This window comes from Gopherus evgoodei, chromosome 3 (genome assembly GCF_007399415.2).
Source record: "Gopherus evgoodei ecotype Sinaloan lineage chromosome 3, rGopEvg1_v1.p, whole genome shotgun sequence".
NCBI lineage: Eukaryota > Metazoa > Chordata > Testudines > Testudinidae > Gopherus > Gopherus evgoodei.
Window position 1 is genome coordinate 13,676,603 of NC_044324.1, and position 18,418 is coordinate 13,695,020.

Genomic DNA, 18,418 nt, shown 5'->3' on the forward strand with positions numbered 1-18,418 from the left:
TTGTCCCGTAACTAGAAGTAAGTTGTGCCTGCACCTCCTGCGGTTTTGCCTTCAGCACGTTCAGCGCATACTCGTAAATTCGAGGGTCCGGCTTCTTCAGACCGACGCGGCAAGACTCAATCACCAGATCAAAATGCCTCCTCAGCAGAGAGAACGCGAGAGCCGTGATGTGTCTCTGAGGACCATCATCTATCCAGTTATTTGTGAGCACACACGTCCTGAACCCTGTAACAGGAAAGATGACTAAATGGGTCGCGGGGCTATTCAGACTGGGAATGGATAAGGAGAATCCCTCTTTCCACCACCCAGCTGTCTATCAGTAATTACACATCTCATCTCTCTATGTCCACTTTAACCACAAAGGATCTCAAAGAGCTTTACAAACAAAGGGCTCAGCTTTGCAAGGCTCTACCATGCTAGGTGTATTTACTCCTGAAGTCTGGAGGGACCACTCGAGTGAGCACTCCCTGTGAAGCAAGGGGTGCACGATCAAGACCTTTCACCACCATCCAGTCACGTTATCCTGTTCAGAAATTTACCCATCTCCATCTTAAGGTCAGGTAGGTTGTTAGATGAAGAGCACACCACTTCTGTTATACAACAGTTTAGGACAGGAAGTGAAGAAGACTCCCATATCCCATTGAGAATGTTGGTGAAATTTAAGCAGCAAAGAATCCTGTGGCACCTTATAGACTAACAGACGTTTTGGAGCATGAGCTTTCGTGGGTGAATACCCACTTCCTCAGATGCATGTAATGGAAATATCCAGGGGCAGGTATATATATGTGTGCTAGCAAGCAAGCTAGAGATAACGAGGTCAGTTCAATCAGGGAGGATGAGGCCCTGTTCTAGCAGTTGAGGTGTGAAAACCAAGAGAGGAGAAACTGGTTCTGTAATTGGCAAGCCATTCACAGTCTTTGTTCAATCCTGAGCTGATGGTGTCAAATTTGCAGATGAACTGAAGCTCAGCAGTTTCTCTTTGAAGTCTGGTCCTGAAGTTTTTTTGCTGCAGGATGGCCACCTTAAGGTCTGCTATAGTGTGGCCAGGGAGGTTGAAGTGTTCTCCTACAGGTTTTTGTATATTGCCATTCCTAATGTCTGATTTGTGTCCATTTATCCTTTTCCGTAGAGACTGTCCAGTTTGGCCGATGTACATAGCAGAGGGGCATTGCTGGCATATGATGGCGTATATTACATTGGTGGATGTGCAGGTGAATGGAAAAGGATAAATGGACACAAATCAGACATTAGGAATGGCAATATACAAAAACCTGTAGGAGAACACTTCAACCTCCCTGGCCACACTATAGCAGACCTTAAGGTGGCCATCCTGCAGCAAAAAAACTTCAGGACCAGACTTCAAAGAGAAACTGCTGAGCTTCAGTTCATCTGCAAATTTGACACCATCAGCTCAGGATTGAACAAAGACTGTGAATGGCTTGCCAATTACAGAACCAGTTTCTCCTCTCTTGGTTTTCACACCTCAACTGCTAGAACAGGGCCTCATCCTCCCTGATTGAACTGACCTCGTTATCTCTAGCTTGCTTGCTAGCACACATATATATACCTGCCCCTGGATATTTCCATTACATGCATCTGAGGAAGTGGGTATTCACCCACGAAAGCTCATGCTCCAAAACGTCTGTTAGTCTATAAGGTGCCACAGGATTCTTTGCTGCTTTGACAGATCCAGACTAACACGGCTACCCTCTGATACGGTGAAATTTAAGTAGGCAGAATGGAATCCGGCCACCAACAGAGGTTTCTGCTTTTGATCACTGGGTTGAAGAAATCAGCAGGACTTCATTTTGGGAGACTGAACAGTCCCTCATTGTCATTGTCATTATCTAAGGCAGCCACTCCATGCGGATTTGGATGCAGTCTCTTTCTAAGGCGATGGTTCGGTTGTTCGGGTCTGTTTCACCTAGTCCCAACTGAGGATTGAGAGTTTTTTTTTGTTTGTCTCCAATAAATCCAGTCCACATAGGCAAAGAGAAACCCTATCGTAACAAGAATGGACCAGGATCACACCTGAACGTGGTTACTGGTGTAGCATAGCTGGGTGGGAAGGAATGCTAACAGCAAGTAGCCACCACTTACCATTGTTCCTGAGAGTTACCGCAGCTTGCAGAAGAGCAGTATTGAGCTTTCCTTGTGTCATAATATCCTCAAAGACCTGTGCTACAGAGAACGTCTCCGGGAGAGAAGCCCCCAAGGAGGCAGCAAACTTCTTGCAATCCTCTTCCAGCTCAGAAACCAGCTTAAAAACAGAGTTCCCATCACCCAAAGGAGATCAAGTTACATCTCAACACACAATGAGGGAAAGTCACTCAAAACTCTGAATCCCACCAATACACACGCTCTGCATTAACTATTTCCTAATGAAGTTTAAGGCTTGCCAATAAGCTAGTATACCTCTACCCTGATATAACAAGCCGATATAACACAAATTCGGCTATAATGCGGTAAAGCAGTGCTCCAGGGGCGGGGGGGGCGGGGCTGCGCACTCCAGTGGATCAAAGCAAGTTCAATACAATGCAGTTTCACGTATAACACGATAAGATTTTTGGGCTCCCAAGGACAGTGTTATATTGGGGCAGAGGTGTTTTAAAGACCCCTCTCCCCCAGAAAGCAGAAATGAAAGGATTTAGCCAGAACATGTAAAGAAGCCAAGTACACTGTGTTTTAGATCTAATGAAATAGCATTGGACATAAGCCAAGTAATTAATCTACCAGTGGTGGAGGCTATTTCTGATGGTGAAATTGCCAAGTTATAGCAGACTTAAGCCCATCCTGAGGCCAGACTAGCTCAGTGTGAACACCACAAAGTTACCGTTGTCAAGATTCAAACCTAGCCCCTTCTTGGCCCAAAGATAATAGCTTCACCAGGTGAGCCAAGAAGAAACTTTGTCTTGGCAGGACATCTGCACAGCTTGTGTTCAACACAAGTCATGTCCTGCCCATCTGCTCAGCGCTTAGCTGAGATCTCTTACCTGAGATACGGTAATCTCTCCTCTCATTGCTCTGGCATAGGGACCATCAGGGCCTGCTCCAAGGATGACATTTTGCAAAAAGTTCCTAAAATTCAACAAATACATTACAGTAAGGAACGAACAAGCAGCAACTGGCTCCAGGATGCTCCTGTCAAGTTACAACTTCCTGCAAGACAAGGACCGAGCACTGTCAATGGACTGGCTGGAACCCATCTGACAGTTCAGTTCTACTCTGAAGAGGGACTGACAAGAGAGCTTCTCATTCCCCATGGATCTTTGATTCATCGAGTGGAGGAAACATTTGTTCCTGTGTCTCCTGTTGACACTGCAGAGTGCTGAGAGAGAAAGCCAGATATTATTCTCCTTATGCATCATCTACTCACTGATCCTGCAAGCCACAGAATAAAAGCCAGTAGCATGGGAGGGAAAGTCAATTACGGAAAAGACGTCATCTTACTTGAGAGCACAAGGCCTCTAAGTCAAACATTGGAGATGAAAATGGCCTATTAAGCTAGTGGGCTAAATTAATCCCTGGTGCAACTCCAGTCAAGTCAAAGAATAAGCTTGGTTCATCCCTTGCCACTGCAGTGTGGCTCACAATACTCTCCGATGCTTTGTACAGTCCCGAACTGGAGTTCGAGTGCTAAAGCTTCTATCACTTCTGCTAAAAGATTATTGGTGGTCAGGTAGATTTTACGTCAGGAAAGCTTTTCTGACATTCATCTCAGACTTTCCCTTTCCTTCGTTTCATCCCATCACTGATTTGTATTGGGAGGCACCACGTGGCCTAGTGGACTGGGACTGCTGGGCAACCTTGGGAAATTCACTTCACCGCCCCGTGCCTCAGTTTCCCCATCTGTTTAATTGGGAGGATAGTGAACTTCTTTGTAAAGTATTTGAGATCTAGTATTAATTGTAGTTTTTTCAGAATTGGGGCCTCAATGTTAGAGCCCTGTGCGCATACAAGATTTTCATTTGCATCCAACCCACAAACACGGTCCGCGGATATCTGCAGATTTGCAGGACTCTACTTCTGTGGCCCCCTTACCCTAGTATCTCAGCACCTCACCAAGCGCTATTACCCCATTGTACAGCTGGGGAATGGAGAGAGATCAAGTGACCTGCCAAGGTCACACAGTGGGTGTCTGTGGCAGAGCAGGAATCGATTCCTGGGCTCCCACAGCCCAGGCTGGTGCTCTAACCTCTAGACATGTGGTGGGCAAACTTTTTGGCCTGAGGGCCACATCTGAGTGCGGAAATTATATGGTGGATCATGAATGCTCACATAATTGGGGGTGAGGGCTCTAGCTGGAGGTGCAGGTTCTGGGGTGGGGCTGGAGATGAGAGGTTTGGGGTACACAAGGGCGTTCTGGGCTGTGACCGAGGGGTTCAGAGAGTGGGAGGGGAATCAGGGCTGGGGCAGGGGGTTGGGGGCATGGGGAAAGGCTCAGGGTTGCAGGCTCCAGGCAGCGCTTACCTCAAGCAGTCCTCAAAGCAGCGGCATGTCCCTCCTCCGGCTCCTACTCAGAGGTGTGGCAAGATGGCTCTGCATGCTGCCTTGTCAACAGGGGCCGCCTGCAGCTCCCAGAAGCAGCTGCATGTACCCCCTCCAGCTCCTACGCAGAGGTGCAATGCTGGCCATGCGGCTCTGCATGCTGCCCCTCCCACAGGGGCCACCCCTGCAGCTCCCATTGGCCACAGTTCCTGGCCAATGGGAGCTGCAGAGCCGGCGCTTGGGGCGAGGGTAGCATGCGTAGCCCTCTGGCTGCCCCTACACGTAGGAGCCAGAGGAGGGACATACCGCTGCTTCCCCCCCCAACCCCGCTCTCCAGCCCCCAACCCCGCTCTCCACCTGGAGTTCGAGGGCCGGATTGAAAGGTCTGATGGGCCGGACGCGGCCCACAAGCCGTATTTTGCCCACCTCTGCTCTAGACCATCCTCTCTTCCAATTTTCTGCATCTCTCACAGTAGCATACAGGGTGGCACTTTCACCCTCTAGAGCAGAGGTGGGCAAACTACAGCCCACCAGCCATATCCAGCTCACGGGACCATCCTGCCCAGCCCTTGAGATCCCGGCTGAGGAGACTAGCCCCCAGCCCCTCCTCTGCAGCCTCAGCTCGCTGTGCTGGCCAGCGCTCTGGGCAGCGGGGCTGCGAGCTCCTGCCGGGCAGAGCAGCACCATGGCTGGCTCTGGCTGAGAGCGTGGCTGCCAGTCCTGGTGCTCTGAGCAGCATGGTAAGGGGGCGAGGAGGTTGGGTAAGAGGCAGAGGGTACCAGGGGGCAGTCAGGGGACAGGAGACAATTAGATAGGTGTAGGAATCCTGGGGGGCCTGTTGGGGGGTGGGGGTGCGGCTAGAGGGAGGTCAGTGGATAAGGAGCAGGGAGGTTGGATGGGGGTGGGGTCCCAAGGGAGCGGTTAGGGCTGGGGTCTCGGGAGGGGGTGGTCAGGGGACAAAGAGCGCAGGGGTTGGGTATGTCGGGAGTTCTGAGGGGGTCAGTCAGGGGGCGGGGAGGGGGCAGTCGGGGGCAGGGGCCAGGCTGTTTGGGGAGGCATAGCCTTTCCTACCCGGCCCTCCATACCGTTCTAGAACTCCGATTTTGGCCTGAGGGCCACAAAGTTTGCCCACCCCTGCTCTAGAGGAAGGATTCGTGCAGTGCCGCTGCTCCAAAGCACCTTCCCCTAGGGGGTGCCCAGCAGCAGGACCTCAGGAAGGGCACCCATCCACATCAGTGACTAACCCAGCCCCATAAAGAAGGGCCGAGAGGCAACTTTAAAAAAAAACAAAACCCTTATTTAAGGCTCGATCCTGTGAGACGCTGGATGCCCTCACCTCCCATTGGCTGCCCACCAGCATCAACGCCTTGCTGGTCAGACTGCAGAGCAGACGTGCAACCACAGGGCTCTGCTACCCGACCTCAATAGTTTTGTGCCACCCAAACTAATGCCTCCCCCTCCCCCCTGCAGACCCCTCAGGAAAGTGCCCCGATCCCAACTCCTTCAGCAGCAGCTAAATGCACATCTTAAACGACAGTTTAAACTAATCAGGGAAGATTAAAGAATCCGTCCAGCCCCTCCAGCCATTTTGGAGCACTTTGTTCTATCAAGGGCTTGAGCAACAATTTCTCAGACACCTGGCTCCCCTCTCGCCAGAATCTGGCAAGTAATGGAAAGTCTGACACATCAAAAAAAACCCATCAGAAGTGACAGGCGCTAAAGGGACAAAGGCCTTTTGAATGGCGAGTCGCATCACAGATCAAGTGGGGCCGCTCCAGTTTGTTGCTGACATTAAGATGGTTTAAATAACCGGATCACAGCCAGTCCAGCTCCCTGTCAATGCAGGTTAAACCCCTCCAGCACATTTTCTAGGGCATTGGCCACCTTGGCTGCCAGCAACCCAAACAACATAGGTTCAAACGCCTCCCTAGTCACTGCTCTGTTGACATGTTTCCTTTCCCAGTCTCTGCTCCATTGCATCATTTTCCTCCATGTGTCACACTTAGTTCTTAGACATCCTTGAAGATGGCTACGCTTGGAAAGATTTGATTATGTTTTTTAAATTGGTAAGTGTCAATTTCACCGTACAAGCACAAACCGAGGTAAAGTATTTCCTCACGCGTAGTACAAAAAGTGCTGCTGGAGACCGGAGAGTTTGATTTAAGGATATTTACTTTATATATTTTTGCTTGTGACATTGACACTTGGTGTTTTAACTATGATAAAGCTTTAACAGTTGGAATCGGTCTGCTCTCGTTAAATGAACGTCTGATCCCCCTCTAGGGTTGCCAATTTTCTAATCGCACAAAACCAAACACCCTAGATCCGCCCCTTCCCTGAGGCCCCACCCCCCACTCACTACATTCCCCCTCCCTCAGTGGCTCAGACTCCCCAACCCTCACTCACTTTCACTGGGGTGCAGCAGAGGGCTGGGGTGCAGGAGGAGGTGTGGTTCCAGGCCAACGGGAGTGCAGAGCCGGTGCTCAGGGTGGGAGCAGTGCATGGAGCCCCATGGTCCCACCCAGGAGCCAGACCTGCTGGCCAGAGTGCAGTGCAATGCCAGGACAGGTAGGGACTAGCCTGCCTTAGCCCCAACCAGCACCGCTGACCAGACTTTTAATGGCCCAGTCAAAAACTGGACACCTGGTCACCCTTATCCCTATCTGTAGAAAAGGACCCGGGGATTACAGTGGACAAGAAGCTGGATATGAGTCACCAGTGAGCCCTTGTTGCCAAGACGACCAATGGCATATTGGGCTGCATTAGTAGGAGCATTGCCAGCAGAATGAGGGAAGTGATTATTCCCCTCTATTCAGCAGTGGTGAGGCCACATCTGGAGCACTGCTTTCCATTTTGGGCCCCCCACTACAGAAAGGACGGGGACAAATTGGAGAGAGTCCAGTGGAGGGCAACGAAAATGAGTAGGGGGCTGGGGCATGTGACTTATGAGGAGAGGCTGAGCGAACTGGAATTATTTAGTCTGCGGAAGAGAAGAATGAGCTTGGATTTGATAGCAGCCTTCAACTACCTGAAGGGGGGTTCCAGAGAGGATGGAGCTCAGCTGTTCTCAGTGGTGGTAGATAGCAGAAGAAGAAGTAATGGTCTCAAGTTGCAGTGGGGGAGGTCTAGGCTGAATATTAGGAAATACTTTCACTAGGAGGGTGGTGAAGCACTGGAATGGGTTACCTAGGGAGGTGGTGGAATCTCCTTCCTTAGAGATTTTTAAGGCCCAGCTTGACAAAGCCTTCGTTGCGATGATTTAGTTGGGGTTGGTCCTGCTTTGAGCAGGAGGTGGGACAAGATGACTTCCTGAGGTGTCTTCCAACCCTAATATTCTATGATCCCCCTTCCCTGATTGTCTCAGCCACCCTCAGTTCCTTGCAATTGTGAACATTTAAATTGAAAAAAATACTTAAAAATAAACATCAGTGTTATCAAAATGATATAAAGGTTTAAATTGAATTCTGCCAACCATATACCAATGGCTGTAATGCTGCAACGCAGCAGCAGTACCGGAGCACCTGGACGCATTGTGCCTACAGAGAACAAAACCCCTACAGTGCGCAGAGGCTGCACAGCTGCTGCAATACCTTTTGAAAGGGCGTGTTCACAGGATCCACCCTGCTGCCCAGGGCAAGGTACCAAACCAGGAGCAAGCCCCCTGCTGCCCACCAGTGTTATGAGATTCCAGCCCTGGCGCTGAGCGGTTTCCACAGACAGCAGCTGCATGCACAACTTGTGTGGGGATGTGTGGCTCAGCACAGCTTTAGCCTGGCGCTTGTGTAACCCACACACCTCCTGGGTGTGATGTTCTGTCCCATCTGGTAGCACCAAGACCACAGAGAAAGAGAAATTAGTGAGGCTGTGCTAAGAGCCAGTCGGCTTTTAGCTCATGCAGTAGAGGCTCATGCACTAAGCTCCAGAGGTCCCCGGTTCGATCCTGCCCGCCGGCGACTAGGGTCTGTCAGCATTACACTTGCACCCTCCAGACACTGGGAGGTCGTTAACCCTCCCTTAGCACATTCAGCTCTTGACTTGTGGGCAAAGATTAACTGCAGTGGAGGAACACAGGGCCTGCCCAAAGTTTGACCCAAGAGGCAACAGGTTTGGAGCAATGGCACCTCAAAATTCTTAGGGCTGAGGGGTCTCCTCTGCTCAGAACCGAGCTCTCCGAGATATGAGGTTACAGTGTCAGCTCCATCTGGCATCAGGTCCCTTTCTTGCAGCCATGCTGGGGCAAGACCTCTTATGACACATGCTGTTCTGCCATACAGGAATGCAAGTTGTCAAGATCAGGGGTATCAGAACAGAGTTCAAACTTAAGACACAGTAACGGCTGAAGCCACATTCAACTTCATTCGTTTCTACACAGGTGAGGCAACAAAATCAGACAGGGCAGGAGAGTGTGTGCATGACATTTGTCATAGCCAAGCCCTGAGAGGAAAGACAGGGCTATCGTACCAAGATGGCTTGTCCTCATAGCTTAGAAACTGGACTGGGACTCAGGAGATCCATACTGAATTCCTGGCTCTGCCAAGCACTCAGTGGCCATGGCCCAGTTCCTCATCTGTGAAATGGGGATACTTCCTTTCTCCTACCCTTTGTCTTATTTACTTAGCTTGCGAGTGCGGCAGGGTACGGACTATATTACCATGCTTATGTACAGCTTCCAGCACAACAGGGATCTGATCTCAGCTGGGGTGTCTGGGACCAACCATAATATGAAAAATTTAAAAACCGTGTCAGGAAATGTAAAGTTAACAAAATCAACTTCTTACCATCTTCATTTAGAGCTCCCGCGTGTCGATTTCCGAACCATGGGGCAGCGCAGGAGGACAAGTTAAAGTCAAGCTCCCCCACCCCCAAATTTGGCATCTGTCAATTTTTAATCAGTGTTTATATTGACTGGAAAACTTGCTTTTTGATGTTCAACTGTACTAACCAAAGAGGCTGCTAGGGTGTAGGTGGGCAGGAGTTTCACACTCCTGCCAGTGGAGTCTACTGCACTGCAGGGCTAACAGATCTTCCATGCACCTGCCACCAATCTGATCAACCCTGTAGTAACAGGGCATTGAATGGTATATACATAGATCCCGTTCTCAAGTGTGGAACCCCAGAACCTCTGCTCTGTGTGGTACAGAGGCCTGTCCTCTGAAGTGGTCTATGATCAGGAAAATTCAATTCAGCCTGTCACATAAAACTGTTGACATCACCAGAAGTCAGAGGCCAACAGATTGGTAAAAACTGGGACTGTTTATGTTAGAACTGTGCTAATGGGTCTGCAAGGCTCCTGGTGAGCTGAAAGACGGTAGAAATGTTACAGTGAAAGTCCCCAAAATGTGTTTTAATGATTAATTTTGATACAAGAAGGTTGCCAGCTCATCTTAGAGGGTGTTTATCTGGGAGTCAACACATGACTGGTCTGGAAGGAGCAAGCTCTAGCTTCATGGCTGCCACCCCCACCTCTTCCTGGGACCCCAGAATCCACCATCACACCACTGGGCCTTCATTGTCCTGATCCTGAAAGGGATCCTGACCAGACCAGGCTGGCCTGGGCCACAGGGGGGAGCCAGATGACATCACCACCTCCAGATGATTCAGCTGAACTCTGAACATCTCGAATACAAGACTTGGGTTCCAATGTTTCCCCTTCCCTCTCTCCCATCATCACTACAAAAAAAAAATCATTTTCTTCTCCATCTTATTGCTCCTCTTTCCTCTTTTTGCCTTCTGTGTAATCAGAGCCTAGCTCAGCCCCCAAGACGCCAGTCTGTGCCTCAGCCCTGAGTCTGACCTGACCGGACACAACATCTCAAACATCCCCCCCATTGATAACCATTGGCCAGGTTTTAAATGGCTGACTGGTCCACGTGCTGGGTCTGCATTTCTCCAGCAGTGAAGCTGCAAATGAGAGTCAGCCCCAGAGACAGAAGCTGCGTTTTCCATCTTTGCTACTCTTGTGTGGGTTTCATTTTGTCTTACAGCAAACGGCTTCGACTCCTGACAACTCCAGCCCATCAACTCTAGACTTTCCTCCAAAAGACAACGACAATTAATAGAATCTTTAATCCCATCTAAAAGATTGCCAGGAAGAGTGCCCCCCTACACACTCTACATAGCGAACGAGAACGAAGGATACTGTTACAACAAAAGTCTCAATCATTTAGGTTTCAAATGCTTTAACTGTTCCCGCCCCCCCCTTTTTCTGCATCTGGAATAAAATATTTTTGATGGCGGTTTTTACAAGGGGACAGCGTAACAGTGAGCAAGGGTTTTATTAACATCTTCTCTCTGGCTGGGCCCAAGACAGGCTCCTACCCCCACGATCTCTCTCCTCACCCGAAATGCAGATGCCTTGTCGACGGAGGAGAGGAGACACTGTGCTGAGAACGGACACCAAGTAATAAGTCCAGCTACTGCAAGAGGAGCCACGCCCAACCCAGCTGCTTCAGCACAGCATCCTACCCCCTTCGGGCGACGTTCTGGTCCCAGGGCAGCGCCGCTGAACTCCGTGAGCCTCCTACACCTCAGAGATTGGTGCCTATAGAAGAGCGCTAATGAGAATTTAATCCTTCAAGCCTTGAAAAAGATGCCTATAGTTACATGTATAATGAAGGCAGCCGTGACTATGTTAACCATTAGGACGCTAGGGCAAAATTCCTCCCAGGTGATGATCCCAGAGATGAACTTACTCCCAGGTATTTATCAAGATTGTATTTCCAGTCAGCCCTTCTCTTATCTGCTTTTCCATGCGTCACCTTCTGCCTTTATGGTGCATTTGCTGAATAGCAGACTGAACACCCTGCCTGCTTTTCACAGTTTGAGTTGTGTGTGGACCTGGCAAAAGAAGCCTGGCAAGAACAACCCCCTGCTTCTAATATTAAATTTATTTCATAACGGCACCTCCCGCTTATTTGTAAGGAAGCATCTTAACATGCAAGTGGCGAGAGGCTGTTTTTGCTAAGGAAAGAGAATCTTGAAGTACCATGTTAAAAGTTTTACCACAAAAAAACCCATTACTGATAGATCTTTGTTACCGTGAATGAAGAAAGACTCGCTTGCAGGCAATCTTGAAATAAATGAAATGTGCTATTTCTAGGGCAACGCTGTTTTCCAATTTGGTCTCCCTTTAAGAATGGTGACCAAATGAGAGAAGATCAATCTCTTCATTTAGAAAGTCGAGTTACACTCATTATCTCGTCCTTCGGACAGATAGTTTTACCGCAGGAGATGTTTGGTTACCCCACCCAGATACAATTACATACTGCAGCAATCCCCCTGCACTTGCAACTGGACACAGTAGTCTTCTTTCTGTGCTGATTGTTCGCACACCGTAAATCAGCTGTCAAATTCAGCAGCGAGCGAAGTGTTCACCGGCTGCGCGTGAACACACACACAGCTGGGAACTTTGGGATACAAGCTGTGGGAGACACACACACACCCTGGAGCACAAGGCCTGGTGCAAGACCTAAGGCCCAAACCATAGTCAGCGAAGTCAAGCCATGTCATGAACCAAAGTCAGGCCATGGATTAAAGCAGATGCTACGAAATTTACTGTCCCACACTAACCTTGGCAAGAGCACTGCTAGTGTTGCAAAACACAGACACTCCTAAGAAGCAACAGATACTGGGGACGTGTGTGAACACACTCCAAAAGATTAACACAGATACAGCCTGGCCTAACCCAAGAAAAAATGGTTTGACAGATGGGATGAACAGGGATATTTTGCCTAAGGTGCCTGGAGGAAGATACAAGGGGAGGTAACAAGCAGATGTCATGAAACACGTAATGTGGTACATAAGTTGTTTATAGAGAAGCTAGCCGCTCCTGTCAAGCGAAGTTTACCAGATAGTGACAACCAGCAGTAAGGGTAAACTAGAACATGGATGGACAGTACCGTGTAGTAACTAATTATATGAAATGAAATTACGTGAAATGAAGGCCTCGTTTGTGATGTCGCCACTCCAAATTTCTGTATCAGAGGGGTCGCCATGCTAATCTGTATCCACAGAAACAACGAGGAGTCCAGTGGCATCTGAAAGACTAATAGATTTATTTGGGCATAAGCTTTTGTGGGTAAAAAACCCACTTCTTTAGATGCATGGAGTGAAAATTACAGATACAGGCATAGATATACTGGCACCTGAAGAGAAGGGAGTTACCTTACAAGTGGAGAACCAGTGATGACAAGGCCAATCCAGTCAGGGTGGATGTGGTCCACTCCCAATAATTGATGATGAGAAGTCAATACCAAGAGAGGGGAAATTACTTTTGCTTCAAACCCCCAACCTGAAGCAAATACTCACTAGCAACTAAACACCACACCATAGAAACACTAACCCAGTGTTACACTAACCCTGTAACAAACCTTGTTGCGTTCTCTGCCCCCATATCTACTCTAGTGACACCATCAAAGGACCCAAGCACATCAGCCACACTGTCAGGGGCTCATTCACCTGCACATCTAGTAATGCAGAGGTGGGCAAAACTATGGCCTGCGGGCCCCTCCTGCCCAGCCCTGAGCTCCTGCCCCGGAAGGCTCGTCCCCAGCCCCTACCCTGCTGTTCTCCCTCCTCCGCAGCCTCAGCTTGCCCCGCGGCTGGCTTTGAAGGGGAAAGCACTGCTTCTCTCTGGCCACTGGCTGCATGGCTGCCCCTGCTCCTCCTGAGTCCTCTGGCCCGTGCTCGCAGGGCCACATTCTGAAAGGGGCTTTAGAGCTGCAGGCCAGGGCCCCAGGGCCCCCTCAGCCCAGGGCCCTGCAGCCCCTAAAGCCCTTGCGTTCTGGGTGACCCTGCCTGTGGGTGGGGGGGAAGGGGGTGCAGCTTCTCCGCTCACTCCCTCCCTCCCTCCCAGAAAATCCTAACTGCCGCCAAACAGCTGTTTGGTGGCAGGGGAAGTGCTGGGAGGGAGGGAGGGAGGGAGGGGGAGGAAGCGGCAGCAAAGAGGAACTTGTGCAATGTTCCCTTATAACATCGTTTGGCTGAATTTATAAGGGAGCACTGCACAACTTTAAACCAGCATATTCCCTAATGGAGGAGCGATGTAGCTTCAAAACAACATTAAGCGGGAGGACATTAAGTGAGGAATTACTGTATTGGAAAGCTGTTTCCCTTATGATCTTTTCTTTTCCCCTCTTTTCCAGCTTTTTCTCCTTAATCTGAGTACAGTATCGCTCTCAAATTGAAGTGCGATTTCCCCCATCCCTATTTGTTTAAGTCTTCTTGTCTATTATCAAATACAGCCAGGGCTCCCTTTGCTACCCCCCCAATAAAAGGGGATGGGGGTGAATGAATTCGTTCAAACCGTACATTCTTTTTCTGCACTAGAATTTCCCCAACCGTTGTAAATTAATTTAGCTTTCTTAAAAGCATAAGGCACATCTACATCAACCCCCTAACTTCAGTACTGCCTCACTTTGCAGCACGGACATTGACAGACACGTGAAAGCTACAGATTTAGGCCACAAATCTAAATTACTAAATCTGAATGTGGAATGAAGTCCTGCAAACTAGGATCCGACATTGGCCTCCACTCAGAAACCATGATTCCCAACAAGGAAGACAGCCAATATAACACCAGATGGCCCCTAACATGCAACAGGTACCACTCCCTTCCCATCTCCTGCAAGTGCCCTGCACTCGTCCATCCAGGACATACAAGCACTCTGATTCCCTAACAAAAGCCCTTCAAGACAAGATATATGGAAATCTGGAGCCTCCCACCCTCAAGCACCTTACACTGCTCAATCCAGGAAGAAGAGGATCAGAGAAATGTCGGGTTGGAAGGGACCTGAACAGGACATCTAGTCCAGCCCCCTGTGCCGAGGTAGGACCAAGTAAACCTGGACCATCCCTGACAGGGGAGTATCCAACCTCTTCCTAGAAGTCTCCCATGATGGGGTGTGATGTTATTAGTGTGATATAATCTCATTGAAAGATGACAGAGCCAGAAAGAGTTAATTAACTCACTTCACTGGCTGACCTGACCCACAGGTGAACCTTAAGAACTGGTTAGGAAGATATGTAAATAAATAGAGCTTTGAAATGCAAGTCTGCATTGTTAGAGATCTCAAGGGTAGATGTTTGCTCAGGTCTTGTGATGTCAGCAAACAAGTCTTGTCTATCCCTAAACTTTAATTCAAAGATTAAAAAAGGAATATTAACATTTATGATGATACTTGAATGAAATAGTATTATTGTCTATGTGTCTCTTTGAAGGTTGTGGTAACCTGTATCTGAACTGTTTAATGGATAAGTGACCCTGTGCTAATTGCCAGGATGTTTGGGAAAAGGAGTTAAGCCTATTGTTTTCTCAGGCCAAAAGGCTGCTGGAAATGTATAAGAACTCTGGGACATGATCCTGCTTCATCTCAGATCTGCTTTGGGTTTCAAGAGGGGGAAATCTTAAGCCACAAGGATTGAGATTCCCAGTCATTGACTGGAGCACCCTGAATATGGACACTGGACTGTAACCTATGGACTATTTCTAAAAGAACTTTTGGCAACTACATGCTCACCTCTACTATGCATCTGAACCTCAAGAACTGAATTCAAGTCTGCTTTATATTGATCTTTTAACCAACACTCACTCTCTCTTCTTTTTTAATAAATTTTAGCTTGGTTAATAAGAATTGGCTCTAAGTGCATATTTTGGGTAAGATCTAAGTTATAATTGAACCTGTGTATGTGGCTGATCCTTTGGGATTGGAAGAACCTTTTGTTTTATATGATGAAGTAAGATTTTCATTAATCATCATCATATCTGACAGGTGTGTCTGGATGGAGGCCTGAGGCTGGGCACTTTAAGGGAACTGTGTTGTTTGAACTTCTAAGTAACCAGTGAGGTACTATAGAAGCTGCTCTGTGCTGGTTGGTAAATCTAAGTATTGAAATAACCACCAGCGTTTGGGGTTTGTCTGCCCCGTTTGGTTTGCAATTCACCTTGACTGAGGAGCCAGCTGAGGTCACTATGGGCAGCACCGTCACATGGGGATTCCACAATCTCCCTAAGAAGCCTGTTCCAGAGCTTAACTCCCCTCAGAGGTAGAAAGATTTCCCCTGCAATATCTAACCTAAATCTCCCTTGCTGCATATTAAGCCCATTCTTTCTTGTCCGACCTTCAGCAGAAAAGAAATCACTTCTTCTTTTTATCACAGCCCTTAACATATGTGAAGGCTTATCAGCCCCCCCCCCCCCCCCCGCAGTTTTCTTTTCTTCTAGACTAAATGTGTCCAATTGCTTTGAGGTTTCCTCACAGGTCAGGTATTTGTTCTCCTCTAGACTCTTTCCAATGTGTCCACATCTCTACCAAAGGGTGGTGCCCAGAACTGGACACTCCAGCTGAGGTCTTACCCACGCTAAACTGAGCAGGACCGTTACCGCTGTATCTTACCTATAGCATTAATGTTAATTCACCCTCCAGAATATTAGTGTTTTTTACAACTGCATCTAACAAAGTGGGTATTCACCCATGAAAGCTCATGCTCCAATACTTCTGTTAGTCTATAAGGTGCCACAGGACTTTTTGCTATTTTTTTTTATCCAAATGTAGCTTCTCTTGCTGGACAATTAGAGAGCTATTCATTGAAACAGTACTGGAAGAAGGAAAGACTTCAGTCAGAAGTTGACTAATGAAGGCATTTATATTGAATCCTTAAGTGAAGAGGACAAGAAGTGTTTGTTAAGACAACTGAAAAAGTATAGACTTGATTCTTAAAACTCTATAAAATCGACTTCTAGATTCTACTCAACCTCCATGCCGCTTTTACAGATCCCTGTCCGATAGAACACTGACAGTTGAGTGAAGTGAGGCACTGCCAGCAAAGGGGCTGCCACGTGCTCGGGACAGAACAGAGAATTTGAACACAGAGTGGAATATGATACAATGAATGAATGAAGATTTGACTTCAAACTTCTTTTTTATCATCACTAGTGGCTCAGCCTGATCTTTGTGCTATGTTTCCTGAGATGAAAAAAGTAGGACCTCTTTCTCTTGCTACTCCCAGTCACAACAGCTACAGCTGAGCGTTCTTTTTCATCATTGAATAGAATTTTGTGTCCTGAAAGAAGTCGCCTTCTACCTGACCATGTGAGTGAACTCATGAGCATACCAGTGGAAGGAATGGCAGCACTGGACACATGAGAAGCCACCAAACATGAACATGTTGCAGTCAAGAAGTTCATTAACAGAGTTGTGCAAAATTATAACAAGAAACAAAGAAGGATGTAGACATACTGCTTCATAGAAGCTTTGAGTAGACAACTTTAATGTGCGATTTCAAAACATGAGTTAAATCTAATTAAATGGACATAAAACAGTTTTTACTATGGTGCCATACAGCCCACTTTCATGGTCTCACTCCTCATCGTCCCTGACTCCCCCAAGGTAATTCAAACACCCCTCCCCAATTTCAATTGTTGGCAAAAATGCTGGTTATACAGGTGCCCTGAACCTCCCCCCACATCACCTGCACCCCCACTGCAGGATGGCCTGTATCCCCCACCTTAGGGTACAAAGTTGCCCTTGACCACCCCAAATGCATGACCCCCCACCCCATGATGCTCCAAACCTTCCCCCCAAATGCCCATCACCCCCCACCCCAGGTACAAGGGGGCCTTGAATCCCCCACATACCCTTCAACCCCCCCATCCCAACGCACAAGCTGCCCTGCATCCCCGCATGCCCTGCACCCCCCGCAGCACCCTGCACCCCCCAACCACACTCCGCCCCTGAGCCGTGCAGGTGCAGCAAGGGCTGGGGCTCTGAGAACGCAGTGCGGGCGGCCCCGAGGCACACATAATTAACCCATCATTTCTATGGGCTTCCCTCCCCCGGCAGCCGGGGAACGGCTCGGGCGGGCGGCACTAGCGCCTACCTGGGCAGGGCCAGCGACGCCTCGTAGCGGCCGAAGGCGCCCAGCGGGCTGGGGGTGAAGAGCACCCCGCCCAGGTCGAACAGCACCAGCCGCCGCGCCATGACCGCCGCCTGGGCCGCTCTGGGGAGCCGCGGCCCCGCTGTGGGGGGTCTAGAGCGCCGCAGGCCCCGCCCCACCCCAAGCCCCTCCCGGCCACGCCCAGCAGCGCTGATTGGACACGCCCCCTCCCGGGCCACGCCCCTCTGGCGCTCCAGCCGGGCCCGAGAGCCGCGGCCCCTCTGCGGGGGGTCTAGAACGCCTCGGGCCCCGCCCCTCGCCAAGCCCCTCCCGGCCACGCCCAGCAGCGCTGATTGGACACGCCCCCTCCCGGGCCACGCCCCTCTGGCGCTCCAGCCCGGCCCGAGAGCCCGGCTCCTCTGGGTCCTAGAGCCGGTTCATGCGTACTGGTCTCAGGACCTGTGACCCTGCCTGGTGGGTGGTTTGGTGTAGTGACATCACAGCAGCATAAGCCCTGGCAGGGGGCATGGCTCCTTAGCAGGGCACGTGCCTGGGGCAAATGGGGCAGAGGCGTGTAAGGGGCGATGGGGCTTGCTGGGCTGGAACGCCTGTTGGCGGGAAAGGCTGGGGTTAAGCTCCCCAGCGCAGGCAGAACGTAGGAACAGCCACACCAGGTCACACCAGGGTCCATCTAACCCAATATCCTGTCTTCCGGCAGTGGCCAATGCCAGGTGCCCCAGAGAGCATGAACAGACCGTGCAATGGCCAAGTGATCCATCCCCTGTTGTCCACTCCCAGCTTTGGTAGCCAGAGGTTTGGGGACACCCAGAGCAGGTGGCTGCATCCTTGATCATCTTGGCTAATAGCCGTAGATGAACCTATCATCTATGGATATATTTATTTCTTTTTTTCACCACATTATAGTTTTGGCCTTCACAACATCCCCTGGCAAGGAGTTCCACAGGTTATCTGTGCATTGTGTGAAGAAATATTTCCTTTTATTAGTTTTAAACCTGCTGCCTGTTAATTCGGCCTGCGAAGAGACGCCTCATCAGAT

The 18,418-nt window shown here is 49.4% G+C and overlaps 1 protein-coding gene across 1 annotated transcript in view; it reads right to left on the reverse strand.

Annotated features, from left to right (window-relative positions):
- Positions 1 to 17,486, reverse strand: part of LOC115648034 (bifunctional epoxide hydrolase 2-like) — an 88,326-nt gene extending 70,840 nt beyond the window's left edge. Inside the window, exons 1-4 of the mRNA XM_030555112.1 lie at positions 17,365 to 17,486; positions 2,994 to 3,078; positions 2,101 to 2,260; positions 35 to 225 (exon numbers count right to left, since the gene is read on the reverse strand). Coding sequence (XP_030410972.1) covers positions 35 to 225; positions 2,101 to 2,260; positions 2,994 to 3,078; positions 17,365 to 17,465 — 537 coding nt within the window. The 5' untranslated portion in view covers positions 17,466 to 17,486. The remainder of the gene's footprint in view (positions 1 to 34; positions 226 to 2,100; positions 2,261 to 2,993; positions 3,079 to 17,364) is intronic.
- Positions 17,487 to 18,418: the final 932 nt, after the last annotated feature.